This window comes from Nelusetta ayraudi, unplaced genomic scaffold (assembly GCF_046127955.1).
Source record: "Nelusetta ayraudi isolate G7.1 ecotype Tasmania unplaced genomic scaffold, CSIRO-AGI_Nayr_v1 ptg000041l, whole genome shotgun sequence".
Taxonomy (NCBI): domain Eukaryota; kingdom Metazoa; phylum Chordata; class Actinopteri; order Tetraodontiformes; family Monacanthidae; genus Nelusetta; species Nelusetta ayraudi.
In genome coordinates, this window is record NW_027466091.1 from 121,386 (window position 1) to 139,631 (window position 18,246).

The 18,246-nt window shown below is 46.2% G+C and overlaps 1 protein-coding gene across 5 annotated transcripts in view; it reads left to right on the forward strand.

The window, feature by feature from the left end:
* Nucleotides 1-18,246, forward strand: part of pde4d (phosphodiesterase 4D, cAMP-specific) — a 127,728-nt gene that overhangs the window by 95,726 nt on the left and 13,756 nt on the right. For 4 of the 5 annotated variants that reach the window (XM_076033157.1, XM_076033158.1, XM_076033160.1 and 1 more), the window contains 4 exons: nucleotides 13,216-13,407; nucleotides 15,384-15,420; nucleotides 15,522-15,595; nucleotides 15,916-15,965. In XM_076033157.1, coding sequence (XP_075889272.1) covers nucleotides 13,216-13,407; nucleotides 15,384-15,420; nucleotides 15,522-15,595; nucleotides 15,916-15,965 — 353 coding nt within the window. Of the gene's footprint in view, nucleotides 1-5,186; nucleotides 5,680-13,215; nucleotides 13,408-15,383; nucleotides 15,421-15,521; nucleotides 15,596-15,915; nucleotides 15,966-18,246 lie in introns of those variants that run through there. The other variant, XM_076033162.1, reaches the window with a different exon arrangement.

Genomic DNA, 18,246 nt, shown 5'->3' on the forward strand with positions numbered 1-18,246 from the left:
TGCTGCATTCTGTTACAGGTTGTGCATTTGTGCAGGGAAAAGAGAGCGAGGAGAAGCCGAGCAGGCAAAGAGCAGATCTGTGCTGCATTATTGCACCGATGACTATGTGATCTGTGCATGCTGCTACTGCTGCTGCTGGTGGTGTTTGCGTGTGTGGGCATGCTCAGATGTCCACGGTGAGCGTTGGAAGCCTGTTGTGTCTGCCGTCGCATCTGCGAGTGTGACAGTGTCTGCGTGCACCCAGGAGCTGTTGTCGCATGCTGGCTGCTTCTGTCAGTGCTGGGCTACAAGCGTGACTCCGCAGGGACTCGGTGTGCCTCGCATGGCTGTCGCTGCCTCCGTTACCTGTTCAATACCCGTCAGAGCAGAGCGCCCCCTGTGGACCGTTTGCTATAAAGAGCAGCGTTTTCGGGGGGGTAGCAAAAAAAAAAGTGTTTCGTCTTGGGATGACAAGGTGTTGCCACACGCCACATGATGTTAATCACAATTAACAGAATACCATATGTATATGTATATATATATATATATATATATATATATATTGCAAATAGATTAAAGAAAACATGTCTGAATAAACATACATACATATATATAGATACATTAATACAAACATACATAATCGCAGATAATCTCCTTTAAAATCAGTGACAGTCAGTTTCCATTACCGTGGCCTTTATGTAAATCACCCAGTAATTTATGCATTTGTGATTTAACCTTCACCAAATATGTATTCACAGTTCTTGAGAATACTTTTTCCTTTTCTTTGAAAAAAAAAACCCACCATGGTATTCGTGCCACTAGCTCTGGATTGCATGGTCCCTTGCTGCCCCCTATTGGTGGAAGTAAGTCATAACCAAAATAGGGGAAAGGGTTAAGGGGCATTTCAATTGAATTTAATATTAGCCACAAAAGATGCCGTCTGGGTCCTTTAGTTCTTGCTGTTATTAACCCAAATAATTTTTTTGATTTGATTATTCTTTTGCAACAGTGCTGACTGTCGGGTGTTCTCATGTATCAGCTAAGAAGGAACCGTTTTCGCTATTCAGTTTTAGTTATTGACTCTTCACAGGAGGGAGACGGCTGGTGTGATGATGTGGTGTTTGACTCTGGACATTCCCCTGGAGGCTGCACCTCTTCCTACCGTGCTCTCCCCTCCCAGTCAGTGCATTTATTTAGACAACAGCAGCAGTCTTTCAGCAACGACCTCCTGTGGCCACGCCTCTTTCTGGAAGGTGTCAGTTTGTTTTGGACTGCTGACTTTAGGACTTTTTTTGCTGCTTTTTGTGAATTGTAAGTCCTAATGATCGAGGCTGAACCACTGGAAAACAACCATTTCTTTTTTCTTTGTTCTAACTATACATCCTCTTTCAGCTCAGTTTAGGATTGTAGGGTTGCATTAACATGGAATACCGGAAGGCTTTTTACTCCATACACTGCTCCTGTGGGGATGTGATCCTCCACCCTGCTCCAATTTAGAAAACAAAATAAAGAAAACAAAAGAGGTACATACAGACAGATAGCAGATTATTTTCAGTACCTTCCACTTTGGGTCGCTGTACATACTCACAGTAATGCTAATGTATTTCATTTAAGACAAGCAGTAACTACTTCAGTCTACGCTGCCCCTCCCGCACCGGCATCTCCCACCCTGTCGCTCTCCTCCTCTCCTTGCCTTCCTCTGCCCGAGTCGCGCCCGTGCTCTGCCTCGTCGCTCCCTCCGTCCTCCTCCCATCAGCCTGCCTCTTCCTCCCTCACTCCCTCCGTCCGTCCGTCCGTCCAGTCGCCCTGACGCGAGTGCTGCGCGTGGGTGTGTCACTGCCGAGCAGGATGAGTTTGCCGGTGCACTCGGAGTACCTGCCTTTGGAGAGGATAGCCCGTTACCGCCATGCCTGCTCCAACGGCTCGCCCTTCGCCACCCACAAGCCCATCGACATCAAGCCTCGCTGCAGGAGAGGGTAGGAGCTCCAGCCGCGTCCGGCACTGAGGAGTGAGGGAGCGGCATTGTTTTGCTTGCAGGACTTTTTTTTTAGTAGTGCAGTACATGCTCTAGTGAAAGTCAGATGGCGTTGAGGTAGCTGTGTGCAAGGCTGTACTTGTATTTCCTTCTCCTTCACAGATTTGAGTTTAAAAGTTTGAGCTCGTTGCTAGGAGAAAAAACAGTATATATTTGAAAAACAAAAAGTTTGTCTAGGAAAAATCTCTATTCTGTTGTCTTTTCTCTCTCTCTATATATATACAGTATATATATTTTTTTCTAATGAAAACTCTAGATCCGTAATGCAGACTTGTGTATAGGTACACAGATCCTGCACGCGTCGCCTTATCAGAACATTAGCTGATGAATAGCTGTGTAACACACACGGCCGGCACTGTGTTCACAGCCGCTGTTTAAATTGTTGTTTTGCTTGGTGGCTAGTTGCGTTGTTAGGGGCTCTTGTTTGGCTGTTCACTTGCGGGAGTGAAAAGTGTGTCTCTGTGTGTGCGTGTGTATGCGCATGCTGATCCCTCCTCTGTGAATCAGCTGGTTTGCTCCCACAGAGCTGAAAGTAGGATAAATGATGCACAAATGAGCCGTCGCTGAAAGCATCAAGGTGTTCGGGGAGCAGCAGGTTCGGACATTAGGTTGCAGATTGTGAACCAATCAGGAGAGCACTCTGCGCCCATTAAAGCTCATCCAGAAATTACTTGGACCCTGTTGGAGCATTTTTTTTTCTTCTTTGCTCTGTACTCGGTAACCTCCAGAAAACAAGATGTGTGATTTTCATTGTTTATCTGCCTCCATCTATTTCCTTCACTCTGAAGGTGTGTCTGAAGCACAAAGTTTGTGTGTCCGAGCCTCCGCAGTATTTGAGTATGAAGCCGTAATGGCCAGTGCTGTTTGTTTTCTGACAAATACAGAGAGACGGTGGCTTGTCGATACTGCGGAGCAGCCATCTGTGCTCGCAGCCCGGCTCTTAGCTCTGTGCTATTAATATCTGCATTAGCCCAGCGACCTTATCTACGCCACACGCACACACATCTGGGTTCACGCAAGTACAATTAGAGCAAAATCAATCATTTTGTCAATTATGGTGGCTTTTTACGCCGCACCTATTTGGCCACCAGGGGGCGGCAGTGTCTCTGTTCTTCGGAGTCTTGCTCCTGTATTCCTCCAGCGGTAGGCCTGAATTGAATAGCTTGATAGCAATGCAGCAGGTGGGTCTTATTAGGTTGACCTGAACTGTTAGAGTGGTTACTACTGATGTTGTCAGTTACTTTTGTAACAGTTAGGTTACCTCACCTGTGTGTTTCCAGGCGTAAATAATGTGAATGAAAAACTTGTGCCTCAGCCAAGAACGTAGGAACATTCCGCCTCAGCTCTCCTGAGGAATGGCTCTGAAATGCAAAAAAATCTACTACGATGTAACTCTGACCCTAACCCTCTCTGCGTAGTGAACCCAGAAGGCCGACACAGGAGGCGGCGTTTGCACTGCTGTGTTTTCCTTTGGACTTCTGAGGCGGCGGCGGAAACACGGCTGGACTCCACTGTTTTCTTAAGGAAACGCTTCTCTTGTTGTTCCTTCCATGTCTGTGAGGAATGCACACACCGTGGTAATAGGATTAGTTTCACTGCACTAACCCACGGTATTTTGCCAGGCTGCACTGACATTACAGTGTCTCTTAAACACTGCAAGCCACCTGCATACGGTTGGTTTTCTTCTCCTTTTTGTTAAAGCTTGTCGTTTTATCAAACTATCAAAGTGTATCCCAACCCATGTAAGACCCGGGTTCAGTTCTGTGTAGCCGAGGGGAAACATATTGGTGTGTATATATATTGGTGTGAAACGCTGGGGGGGATGTAATAGGTGTGAATTTGACGTAGACGTTTTTTTTTTTTTTGTTTTTTTTTCATTTTTGTTTTTTTAAAAGCGTGTATTTGCACGTTTTTAAAGCTGACGTTTGCTTGTGTGTCACTGACGCACCGTGCACTGCAAATTAGCATATGACATCAGCGCTACCTCAGAGCTGCCTCCCCTCGCCTCGTATAAAAAGCTGCTCCACGTAATTCCCTCTGAAGCGTCAACAGCCATGAAATGAATGCACGATTAGTATTATTAGGAAAGTGAAGTGGGCATTTATTTTCTCCTCACGCGGAGGAGCTGCACACGAATGCATTACCTCTTCTCCAGCGGAGGTGCGCTATTTATCAGCTGAAAACCTATTCATCACCACTGTAATAACGAGCATGTCGGCCTTTGTGTTTGCGACGGCTGCGGTTCCTTTTTTTTTTTTTTTCTTTTTTTCTCATCTCCTGGTTTACGGGGGCCCTGCGTTCTGAAGCCACTGCGTGGAAAGCGAACGCTCGCCGAGCCGTGTTTTGACCTTCTCGCTGCCTACATGCATTGTGGAACTTAAAACGCGCTTTCAGGTGACGGTGCGGCGGGGTGTTTCTGAAAATGGAAGTGGATGCACTACTCTAAAGGTAATGCAAAAGGAATTGTGTGACTCACGCGGCAGACGGAGCACCTGTGTCTCTGTTGAAGGGCCACTGTTTGTTCAGTGAGCACTCACTGCTTCAGCTGCTTCAGCTGCTGCAGCAACAAGCCACACTTCCAGTGAATTACTTCCAAGTCACGTTTTGTTGTTTTTAGAAGTAAAAAGCAAATATGCCTCTTTAAACTGAAACACGGCGTTTGTCACAAGAATCTTCGGTGAAATTATCATTTTTATTATTCAATGTTTTCAGCAGTGTGAGGTGGTTGAGGCTAAAGTGTAAGCAATTTGGTTTCGACTAATATAGTTTGAATGTTGGAGAGGAGGAGAAACTCTTTGAGGTACTGAACATATTGTCCCAAGCGGCTAAATTCCAGAGCATTCCGGTTGCACTAAATCCAGAATGTCTCGCAATTACTGAGCAACTAAGCTGAACATTTTTTTAAAACGCTACAAAAATATTGACGACAAAACTTCCATGCATTGTTCCTGTAAAACTGTCCGTTTTCCCATCGCTGCCTTGATATCAGATTCCTGACCTCTAGCCGGAGTTGTATAGATATTCAACCTACGGTCCGGTTCTGCCGGCGTGCTCTAGATGTCAGTGTCAGCTATGGCACGAGTGATTGACGCACGGGGCCGAGGAGAGCAAGCCCCACCCTTCAAGGAATTACTACTACCCAAGCAACTCCTCCCCCTCCAGACTTCCCCGAGCCAAAGCCGTGGAAACTGACAGTGAGACGGTGGACTTGTGCGAGCAGCAGACCGAGAGAGGAGGAGGAGGAAGAGGAGGAGGGAATGTAGAGAGAGATATGCGAGGAGGTCAAGATCTCATTAATTGAGGTGGAGGAGGACAAGACACACGGAGGTCTGACAGTGGGCGCACAGCTGGATTACCAAACGGCAACATCACGCCGACCGGGCTTTGAAGGGGAAAAAAAGTGCACGTGAGAGGAGGGGAAACGGACTAAACAAGCAGCGGCGGTCGGAAGCGAGCGGCGTTCAGTCAGGAGGATCAGCAGCGACGACCACTCGGAGGGGGAGGTAGAGGTGTTGGTGCTGCGGCTGGTCGGAGGGCTCAGGTGGCCCCTTCCTGCGCGTGTTTTCACACATGTAGCGTGTGCAGAGAAAGAGCCAGGACATGAGTATCATCCTGAAGCCACGGTCGCGCTCCACCAGCTCTCTGAAGAACACCGAGGGAATCTGGTAAATAGGAACCAACAGGAAAAACTCTCTCTCTTCACCCTGCTCGGTTTTGGTGCTGCTCTGTTGTTCTCGTCTGCGGTTTTCTGAAACTTCGCCAACATCCCGTCCAATTCCTGTTATTTTTCTGTGACTCTCTTTAACTGTCACGCGTCCTTCCGAGAGAGAGACGCCTCTGACTTTAGTATTTTGTGAAGTCTCCTGCCCACCCTGGCAGGTCCTGGGGGCAGATTAGATTAGTTGTGTGTACCCCGCAGCCTCCCGCCCACTTCCCCCAGGCTCCCGCTCTACTTTATCAGCCCAGCTGTGTAAAAGTCTCACTGCTCCTTTTAGTTGTCGTGACCCTGGTGAGAAAAAAAAAAAGACGGGTCTGCCCGGCCCTGTGAAATCATTGAAAACGCCAGCTTGTAGAAAAAGCAAAGGCGTCATTCATTGAGGAATGTGTTGTCTCAGTCTGCATGTGGCCCCAGTTAAATGCAGGATGCAGGGAGCAGCGCCACGGGCGTAAAATCACCCTCCCCCATTCCCTCCCCCCTGTCTTGACTTGTCCTTGCCTGTCAGTCCTGGTTTCCAGCTCGAGAAAATGCCCCGTAGCTTCGACACTGGGAGTTTTTATTCACAGTTTCCAGCCGCTGCCTCGCTGAGAGGTGACCGCGAGAACGACAGGAGGACGCAGGGAGGGACGGACGGACAGACGGACGGAGGGACAGGGCGGCCGGGCCAGTGTCGGTGGGGCTGGTGGTTGCCTGGCAGCGTGTGCGTGAACACCCCCCAACCCCCCAACCCCACCCCACTCACATGTTCTCACGTTGTCACTTTATTAATCGGCTCTATGCAACCTCCCCTGCAGGAAGTGACACTCGCCGGCTAATTTAAAGATACACAGTAATTGGGTCGTTTCCCTCCGATCGGACCTCACGTGGCTGTAAAATGTTTCATAATGGACTTGATGGCAGAATGTCGCTATTTAACGCGTCGTCCTGAAAGCTGACAGTCTGCCGTGGTTCTATTGAGCCTTTTTTTCTTCTTGAGCACCTACCGAGAGGATTCGCTCAGCTGGACTGAGCCTGCTGCCTCCTCCATCTGTCCCACACTCCGATGTTTTACCGAGGTCTCCTTCACTCGTCTTAGCTCGGCTTTTTGTTCTTACGCCGTTCCTGCAGCGTTTCAGAGGGGATATTTTTTGTTGTCGTCGAATTTTTGTAGTAATGCAATACAAATTGGTGTCCGTTGCTCACGCATATGCATGATTACTACCACGATTTCAGCATCTGTGAGCCTCTCGGATTTACATTTATGTCCACCTCCATCCATCATTTGGCTCCGCTGAAAGGCCTCTTTCCCTTTGATCGTCGTCGCACTGCTGCCTGTCAGAGTTTACACCTTCGACCAGGAAATACCTCAACGCTTCAGTAATTCAATGTAATGTAATGGACTACACGTGTTACCTGAACACTATAATGTTGCATCACCTTGAATGAAAAACATTAAATGGTATTTACAGGTCTTAAGGCTTTCCTTGCTTTTGATTGTTTTGTTCTCGGAGAAATTTTGATAGATAAATATGTTTTCGACTTCACCTCTTTGACTCACATTGAGAGGCCTGAAATCTGAACATGAAACTAAACATCCAGTCCCATCGACTCACCGCTAGTCTGGCGTGGTTGCAGGAGCATGGTTAGTGTAGAGTCGCTTTGCAGTCATGGCTTGTTGCCTTTTTAAGAAGGTGACACAGTCCAGGTGTTGGACACGCTCCCCAGCCTCAGCCACTTCAACAAGGGGCAAAGTTTAAACGGGGCAAGCGGCCGTACTTGGACAATCCATCAGAGAGGAGGAAAACATTTCTCACCCGCCCCCGACACCTTCTTGAGTGATGAGGTGACAGAGCGTGACAAGGATGGGGGAATGTGAGCCTCTGAAGTGCAGCGTTTGCGTCTGGACTCTGTCGGTCCCGGACCGACTCATCAGACGGGCCTTCGCCGTTTACGGTGAACTCTCAGCCGTGAGGGTTTGACAGCTCGCAAGTTATGGACGCGCAAGCTAACATGATAAATTATCCCAAGAATGTATGCAGGGTTTGTTTTTTTTCACCCTCTGCTGTGACCTGGAGGAGAGCAGCATTTCTGTGGAATTTTTATTTCTTCTGGTTTATTTTATTAAATAGGTCTCTTGTGATTGACTGGCTTTTCTGGACAGCAAATCTTCATGTTTTTTTTTAACTTCGGCAGCACAAATTCAGCCATGTTTTAATTAAGATTCCAGAGTAAACCAATCAAACTACGTCAAATGGAACATTAGCTTGACCACAGTTTGAACTATGGCTCAGTTTCCTTGCACTGGTCACCTAATGGGCTCTAATGAACCAGTTGTGTGTTTTTCAGTCAGTGTGTTTTTGTGTGTTGGTCCACTCGTGGAAAAACTTGCTTGACTTATCAGTGACCGGCCGGTTCTTTATCTCCTCGACCCGACTGGAGCCTCTTGGCCGAGGCTCTCTGTCACAACCACTTGTGTGCTGTGTTTCTGTTTTGCTCCGCCCACCCCTCTCTGTGTGATTAAAACGCACTCATTTGCTAATGTTTCGCACGGTGATGCAAATCCATACATTTTATTCCTGACTAGTCCTCGCGTTAATAACTGACCTATCAGGTGCTCGTTTTGCCTCCTGGTTGAGCAGGCAGCCACGGCCCGCTCAGGTTTAACTGTTTGAGCTGCCAACACAATAAAGTCCTTGTCCTTTGTATAAATTCAAGGATTACAATTTTGATAATCTGGGTTTTTGCCTCGTGAAGTGCTGCTGACTGTTGTAAAACTGGCATTTGTTAGTTTTTACACCACCACAGTGCTCCCGGCGTTCAAGTTCATAATATGTCAGATTTGAGATAGTAGAACTGAGTGAAGCCAACTATCCTGCAAAATGATGTGAGTCTGTTTCAAGCTACTAGAAGTGCAACTTTTGGGAAGGTTCATTATTTGCCGTCCTCCAAAGCAAAGTAGAAAGGAGACGATGAATCTTGACCTTGTTGTACTTTCCTACCGAAATGCATACATCTCATCACACTATTAATACTGTCAAAACTCAAAAATAAATGGTCAACAAAGTCCAGCAAAAGTAGGTTATGGGAGCTAAAGCAGTTTCTCCAATGAACTGTGCATTGTTCCTGTTTGTATAAGACACAAACAAGCCAATAACGAAACAAACATTTGAGTGAAAACAAAAGTAAACGTATTTATTTGTTTGTGAGATTATTTGCAACTCCAAAACAATTGGACAATAATGCATAACACATTTTTTACATCATGAACTGCAGATGATTCCGCAACTCTTCTCCTCCTTCAGCCGTCGTGGGCTCCTCATGGTAGCTCGCAGGTCGTTGAGTCGGTCAGGCTCTCACGAGTGCTTATCCAATCACGGTTCAACATAAGGCCAGCTGAATGGCCTTGGCATCGCAACCTTGAGATCTGATTGAGTGTTGCAACTGACGGTAGTTCGTTCACGTACAGCTCACAGGAGCCTGCGGTGTTGATTCTGAAGGCCTCGGCCAGATTTCATAGAACCTGACAACAGCAAGCCCGCTGAAATATGACTGAATAAAAACTCTACCTTGATACGCAACATTAGAAGCAGCACAACCACGTGGATAACATGCCATAAAGAAACCAGATTATTGAGAGTGACTTCGTTATCGCATTTACGGGGAAAAGTAACTTTTCTGAGTATGTTTAAGCCGAGTAGAGAAGCCCTTGCTGGCCCTGACGGCCCAACACTGGAATCTTGTACTCACTTTTCTGTTGCTTTTCGGTCATTGTGAGTCAGTACAGATGCACAAAGGCAAACTCGTGGACCACAGTGGGTTCTAAAATTTGACAGAGACCAAGACTCAATATATTTGTGCCTCACAATTTCCAAGAAGAAGAAGGGGAAAAAAAGTACAGACATGAGGCCTTTTTTCACAAAACATTCTTTGCCCGATGATGGACCCAAAATGAAAATGCACTCTAATCTCTCGCAGTATTTTTCTGCCGTCCGTTTTCTTTTCTTAGAAGCTCGTCGTGAGTCATGTGAGCACTGCGCCCGCTAATATCGGAGGTGCAGCCCGCCAGAGGTATTAATGGGCGCCGTGGCTGCGGGATCACACGCGGCGACACTCGAAGCTGCGTGTGTGCCAGCTGCCCCCCCCCCCTGAGTGTGTCACCTCTTAGTCTCCGCCCGCGCTGCTGCCTGTGACGCTGGCAGGAGGAGACGGCCAAGGTCGCCGCACGCAGGTCCGAGGATCACGTAGCGACGCTCCCCTCAAGACACTTGTCACAGTCCTCGCTTGTCACGGACACTCCAGTTGCCGGCACTCTCGGCGCTCTGCTGTCTCTCTCTTTGTCCTTCCCAGCGCTCTCTTTGCCCTTTCAGCTTTCTAAAATAAATCCAGTGTCGTCTTCCCGCCTCCTCATGCTCCAGCACACGGCTCCGTTCTCGACAACACGGCTCCAAACCGTGCTCAACTTTTTTTCTTTCCCTTACCGAGTTGTATAAAGTGGAAATGATTTCATCTTTTATTACTAAAACTTGTTTCCGCCTCGTTTTTGTGCGATGTACCGAGACAATAAGGTTCACACTGTAGCTAAACCCAGGTAACAAATGTTTTTGGCAACAGGAATTCTTTTTCCGATGAAACCAATTCCAATTTTCTCCTTTATTTGGTTTCCGGTGGAGTTTGACACTGCAGTCATGAGTGTGTGTTATTAAAGCCTCAGTGCAAGCAGAGCTCAATGCTTGTCATTGTTTGGAAATTCAATCTTCCCAAGTGAAGCTTACCAGGATTTGTTTATAGCTTAAAAAATGCAGACAAAGTCATTACTCCTTGTCTGCACAACAGTGAAAACAGTCCAGATGAGCAACGATAAGGTAAATATTGAGGCTCGGTTGTGCAGCTGCACTAAATTAATGTTCAACATTGATCCAATTTGGCGTCGCTCCCCTCTTATATTCCTCTTGCGTGACTGAAACATTGTTTTCAAAGGTATTTTAGAAAAGTTGAAATGTCTGTTGCTTATGCTGGATATTTCCTCAATTTAAATGTAAATGTACAGCACATGGCCACTGCTGCAGTTTTTTTTTAAACATGCTTCATAGCTGATTGATAGATTTTTGTGCTCAGATGTAGATGTAGGTTGTTTAACAGCACTGTACAGCTGTGCTTTTTCTTCTGGCCTTTTCTCCATGCCGTCTCCTCCCTCCCTAGCCCTACATGTTAAATCTGGAGTGCTCCCTTTTTTAGCTCACTTTTCTCATTGTCTGGAGCTCCAGAATGTCGGTTTTACTCTCCGTTTTCTGCATCTTTACCATGTGTTTCTATTTGTTTCTCGCAACAAAATCGCTGGGCTTCTGGTATTTTTCAGTTTTAGTCTTCCTTTCCTCCCCACCAGAACCCAAACTATTGTTCCCTCTAAATGCTGTTGCTCCTGCTTTGTGCAGAACGGGGGAAAAGATTCCAGACATTCCCTATCAGTGCTGGAGCCGTCCCTCCCTCAGTAGACGCCCGTCCCTGTCGTCCCCCATGAGGGACGTGTACGTGGAGTCGTGCACACACGCGGACACACGCAAAGTTTCCTAGCCGCATGTTTACCGAGCAGCCGCACTGTGATGTAAGCGCGGTGATGAGTCACGAGACACCCTGGCACTTGGATTATCAATGTGAAAGAACAAAGCTTCTCCACACCTGCCTGCCTGCTGCCTGCCTGCTGGCTGCCTGGCTGTGGTTTTGTTGCTTGGTGTGTGAAGATGATGGAAAGATGGAGACTTTGTGCTGCTGCTGCTGCTGTCGTCTAGAACCAATGTCTAGAATCTGAACCGACAGGGCTCGCACTAATTTCAACACTGCACCACAGAGATGGAAGGGAGATAGTCTGCGAGATAGCCCAGCAATTAGCCACTGTGCTGTGGAGGAAAGTATGCCTGGCATGTCCTGTCTACACTTTAATGACCCACAATCCGATTGGCATGACCACAAGTTTGCTGATTTAGAGTGATTTGATTCATAATCTGTGGATTTGTGTACGAGTATGAGGAGTACTTTCTGATCGAAGTAGTTACCAGCAAAATGACCTAAAAAGAATTACAACTTTTAGGTCAATTTTACCTATTTTTCAAAGCCGTGGATAAAAAAAGAGGTCCAACCAAGCTGCCGTAATTGTGCATGATGCCTGAGTAAATGGCCTCTCCCTGTAATCATGAGTTAAACTTTCAGTAGGTTTTACCAGATTTTTTTGCTATGAGGTTTATTATTGAAATGCAAAAAAAAAGCTGTAGACAAAACTAGAAGTCGAAATTGGATGTTTATTGTGAAATTTCTATTACGATATGCTAAAAGGTTTTCATAGATTTTAAAAGACCAGCCAGTAATAAATATTGTCACCTTATAGGCATCTTACCGTACAGCACAAGTTCACAATTGAAGAATTGAAAGCGTGCCGACCACCCTGACTGCTCACTGAACTGAGCGTCGGTGTTTTTCATGAATGCGTCCAGCATCACACAGTTGGACGGCTCCCCCAGTCCCCTCCACACAGCACTAGCAGGGTGATCCTTCCTGGATGAGTCGTAGATTATAAAGGATTGGAGCGTGATCATGTGAAAGAGAACAAAGGGAATCCTTCCTGACCTTTGCATCCTCGCCAGGCCGGATTTTGGGGGGCATCTTTGTTGCCAGAGTGATGAGGCCGACACTTCGCGTGAGAGACATTTAGTCATGACCTGTGTGGACAGTCGCCTAGGAGACTAAGGAGCTCATCACAACACCCTGGTGGGGATAGGGTGTCACTGCCTTAGGAACACCACTCCACCTCCATGACTTTAATAGACTAGATCTTCAAATTATTATTTTATTTCATTTTTTTTACCTCCGTCCTCTGCGCTCGTACTGTGTTAGTCACGTGGATGAGACTGATTAATACGACATTAGGGTGAAATTAAACCTTTCAATTAGTCTAATGAGGAAGTGAAGAATTTAATTTCTAATGTATAAGCTTCCCTGCAGCCATGCGTCAGCAGCAGCGTGGAACCCGGTTGGAAGATCCACGCTGTGTGATGTCTCGTGGAGTCACTGGAGTTATTAAGAAGCATAAACTTGAACTGAATTAGATTCAGTCACTTCCTTCCATGTGGGTCAGGACTAAAATATATTTATACAAAAAGATGAATCATTTAGCTTCCATGCTGCCTGCATGGTTTTCTCCACGCATTCAGAAGACTCAGCTCAACTCAAACCTGTCATTAGGACACCTTGGTTTTTAGCCACAACAGCCACTGTAGCTTCCCAGACAGACACTTTTGCTCATTTTCGTAGTTGCAAGTTTGGCCAGTTCTGGCAGCATAAACCAACTCGACTCATTTCATATCAAATTGCACTTTTGCATCATCCGGACACTTGGGTGACGCCACATGAACAGTAACGCGTGGCGTCCTATCCTTTTATTTTTATTCTTTATTTGTGTCAACTTTCTTTCACGTCTGCTTCACGTCCCTGTGTTTTCTGTGCTTTCTTGCAGTTTCGATGTGGACAATGGCACGTCGTCGTCGGGCCGCAGCCCCCTGGACTCCATCGCCAGCCCGGGCTCGGCTCTCGTCCTGCAGGCCAACTTTGTCCACAGCCAGCGGAGAGAGTCGTTCCTCTACCGCTCGGACAGCGACTACGACATCTCGCCGGCTATGTCCCGAAACTCCTCCATTGCCAGTGAGATGTGAGTTCTAGGGTTTTTTCTTTTGGCTGATTTTCTGCTCGGATCTATTTTCAAAACCTATCCAGTTGCATCCAAATCCATAGGCGGACATTTGAAACCTGAGTCTTCCTGCATGTATCATACAGGGTTGGGGGTTAGTAGCATGTTTACTGCATTTTAACCTCTCTGTGTTTCCATGCTCTCCACTGCCCCTAAACTGCAGTACATCACCCAACCCTCAAAACCAGTTGGAGTCCTGTCGCCATGTGACCTGATAGCACTTTCATCATTTTTCTCCAAATGAAGCCTCTCCAGTTGCATGCGCTGCACACTTAGTGCAGCAGAGAGTAAAAATATTGACTGAAAACACAGCTTTTTTTTTTTTTTCCCATCCCCGCCTGGAGGAAATACAAATAGACAAAAGGATGAAAGGGCCGGACTGCTGTAACCTTAGACTTCCTCCTTGCTGCTCCTTTTTGCTCTAGAGTATTAAACCCATGAACCTCGCTGGCCTGTGCCCTCTCCTCAGTTACGATGTTAAAATCGGTATACAGGGATGCTCATTAATCTTTTATGCCTCGCTCTTTCATCTTTCCTTTTTTTTCCTGCTGATTTGCACCAACTAAGGAAGCATGGGGGCTCTTCATTTTCACACCATTAAATAGCTTTGGACCTGACACATACACTTATACAACTACCTCCAATTTCATAATGGCTTAAATATAGCTCTCACCAGTCGTCACTGCTGGTAGGAAGTATTTATCCCAAAACGGGAGCAGTCAACCAGCCTGCATATCTTTTGGAACACATACTGTTTTGTCCACTTACATAGCGGTGCGTGTGTATGTGTGTGTGACATGGTCGGTGTGTGAGCGGCGCAGTCAACTGAGATCCCTGTGACACCACAACACTTGTGTCACCTGAGCACGTGTTGACAGTGTTCACAATCAGGACGCGGCTGTGAGGTCAGCAGGCTTCCCTCTCCGGCCTTTCACTGACTGGAACCACGCTAATGGAATCTGATCCCTGCCCCTTTAACAATGCCCGCTCATGTAACTTTGGGCCTTGAGCAAGCCACCCAAACTCCGCCTACCTCAGCCGCGTGTGTGTGTGTGTGTGTGTGTGTGTGTGTGTGTGTGTGTGTGTGTGTGTGTGTGTGTGTGTGTGTGTGTGTGTGTGTGTGTGTGTGTGTGTGTGTGTGTGTTATCAGCAGGGGGCCACCAAGTGGGAAACGAGCTTACTTTGCCCTGCTTTATTAAATGGAAGAAAAAAACGAGAAAAAAATGTATCTTTTTTTTATTGTATTGATGCATTTTAGGGTTTTTTTTATAATTGAGTGACGAAGGTTTAGACTAAAACTTAAGACTAAGTACTTTTTATCTTTGAGAGCCACATGTCATTCACTTTTGTCAATAATGCATATCTCTGTCCTGGCAGTAAACTACCCACTAAGGAAAAAGTAATTCTTCCGCTTCTACTTCTTCTTCTTCTTCTTCTTCTTCTACCGCTACTGCTTAAAATGATTTGGACTTGTTTAAATTAAAATGACACAAAAGAAATGACTGGCAAAACCACAGTGTTGGAAGGTCATCTGCAAAGCTCGCTGGCAGTGACTTATTTCTCTATAAGGAAGATAATTTAGTGAATTGCTATGAAATTAAGAGGTTGATTTTTAACATCCTTGTCAACATGTTTGCATTTACAGTGTCACTCTGTTTAAACTGTGTCCTTCAACACTTGAGGGTGCACTTAAGCTGTTGCGCTGCAGGCTATTCCACTATCGCATCTCAACAAGACCCCAGCGACAAAACGTGAATACAGAGAGGAGCCAGTGCTGAGTGGTTGGGCCACAGGGTAGAAGGCAGATTGAGCCTCAGTGTTCCTGCACTGTCGACCCACTGAAATCACCGTCTCCTTTACTAGTGCTCACTACCAAAACAAATCTCCCCGACATGTCAGATGTTTGAAATTAAAGCTGCCGTCTTTGTCTCTTTCAGTCACGGTGACGATTTGATTGTAACACCTTTTGCACAGGTGAGCCAATGTGCAAATTTACTCTCGTTGCTCTTTCATCTTTTCTACATTATTTTTAAAACATCAACATTGATCCTCATAATTTTGTTTTTTGTTTTCAGGTTCTCGCCAGCCTGAGAACCGTACGAAACAACTTTGGTGCATTAACTAACATACAGCAAGACAGGGCCCCCAAGTAAGTGTTGACGAGTTGTCGTCTCTCTTTGTTTGTCGCAGAGGGCAATGGCAGAATATCTGTGAACCCTGTTTGATTGTGCCCTGCTACTCTGTGCCTGTTTGCCAGGGTTTTATCGCCCTCTACTGTTCTCATGGAGAGCTTCAACAATTCACATCTGTCATTCTTACTGACAGTTAGAATAGATCTCGCACAAGGCAGAAATGATTGAAGGACAGCAGTTGTCACTTCTGCATTTTAAAGTCAATGTATTAATGGCATGTTTTCAATAATATTGCAATGGAAAATATCTTAGTAACTGTTTGTTTCCCCAATTGCAGGAGATCACCAATATGTAACCAAGCAAATATCACCAAGACACCCTTTACTGGTATGTATGCAAAAGAAACGAGCATTTGTCAGTGGAGTGTGTGTGTATGTGCACGTGAGCGTTTAAACAAGCCATGACTGTTTTCAGCATGTTGATTTTTTGCATTTTGAATTTCTTCTGTTTGTTTCATCTGAATGTCATAGTGCATTCTTTACATTGAAGCGGTGCATTGAAAATGTAGTTTACTATCTCAACACTCAAAATGACTAAAATGTAAAACTGAATGATGTAATATGTTGGTTGTGGCATAAGCTGCAATATCGCAAGCTTTCCGAATAGCAGTGAGGATAAAAAAAAAAAACCTGGCAACACCGTTGTTCATGTTGCATCCTTATATGTGTATATACTATTGTATCCGCTCCTGTTAGGATTGGTTATTGAATATATTAGTTGATGGTGACATCATTTAATATCACCTCACCAGCCAGCATGCAAATGGTTACTGCAGTATATTTTAAGCAGGTGTTAACTTTGTGGTGTTCCTTGGACTTCTACTAATAGAGCATTTCAACATTTTAATTTTATAATGTATCCATTCTATTATCATCTGTGCTGGTGCAGCATTGTAGTTATTCAAGTTATTCATACTTGAGCCTTCCTGCCTGAAGGTGTCAAACTTTGATCGTGTAGGTCAGTGGTTCTCAAACTTTCTCTGTCACGCCCCACCTTGGAGGAAGAAAAATGTTCACATGGTCCCATGTCTCTAGGACAAAGTTGACTTTTGACCCCATAGACTTGCATGGCGTTAGGGTTAGCGATAAGGCTGTAATTAGGGTTAGGATTAGGGTTACTGCTGGAATTAGGGTTAGGATTAGGGTTACTGCTGGAATTAGGGTTAGGGTATCGGGGTTCCTCGTGGGCTAGAAGCCCCAAATTTGACGTGGCTGTGTCTTGAGGGATCCCGATGAACCTGCAAGTGGCCCAATGTCTCTAGGACAAAGTTGACTTTTGACCCCATGGACTTGCATGGCATTAGCTGAAGCTGTCACTTGTATTCTTTGTTTTATTGCACTTATAGTGATTGCAGCTGTTTGCTACTGTTACCAAGTACATCTTTGGGTTAATTCATCGTTATTTATATCATTTATTTTAAATTGTTCACTACCCTGTTAGTGTGCCACACAAGAGTAGTGCATTGAAGTACAGCACCGGACATGTATGCAATTCAGAGTAGTGGTCTGGGGTTCTGATTCTAGAATATTCTAGCCTGAACAGTAGTGTCCTACTCCGATATATAGTGTGAGTGGCTCTAAAATGACCATATTGGATATTCACCAGTGCACAATAAAGTCAGAGTAAACTGGCATCATAAACTGACAACACATAGCTGCCACTTCATAGAACCTTCTTATGTTTCTCACAGATTGTTTTCTCCCTCCTCCAAAGCTCCGCTTGCAGTCCCACTTCACCGTTGAGCCGCTCCGGTTCGTAGTTTAGCTTCAGCCCTGCGTCTGTGCGGCAGAGTGGCCTCTCCGAGCGCCGGTGTCTAATGTCGCACTAAGCATGAGAAGAATGTCATTGACGTCAGTGCAGTGGCTGTCAGAAAGAGTAGCACCCCCCCCTCCCCTTTTCTCCCCCCAGCCGTGGACACCACAGCAGAAAGGAAGGCAGTCCGGCGGGGGGGAGGGGAGACAAAGGAGGAAGGAAGTGTGGGATCTCTGACGGAATGAAGAAGCAGTGCCAAGGAAGGTGGGGGGCGGGGGGTTGCGAGAGGATGGTTGGAGACTGACAGTGAAGGTGGGAGAACATCACTGGCTGGAAACATTTGCTGCATTAAATAAAGGCACCGGCTTGCTTTTTTTCTTTTTTTTAATTCAAGAAAAAAAAAGCTCCAAATGCAAACTGATGTTTTCTTCATCTGGCATCCTGGTACATATCGCTTATCATCAAAAAACGCCTCTGGTCAGACTAGTCGGGGTGGTGCTGGTGCTGGTGGGTCGACTGGGAGTCGACAACACAACACAAAGGGGCTCCCGACGTTCCCACTCTGACATTCAAACTTGAGATTTGAGAGGGGAAGGGAGGAAGGACGGCGACTACCCTGCGACTGTGCTGGTGCTCTGGTATCTTCACCATCAACCCCCCTCCCACCTCCTCGCGCTTTATTTGTATGCCGAACACACGCCGGCACACATGCACACTCGCACGGCGCCGCCGGCGGCTGCCAACCACCGCCCGCTCCCCGGGAAGCTCCTCTCCGCGTTTTCCCGCTCGCCCTTCCCCATCCACAGCGCAGTCCTCTCAGGCTTTAGGTACAGCTCGGGGAGAGCAGCACGTTTGG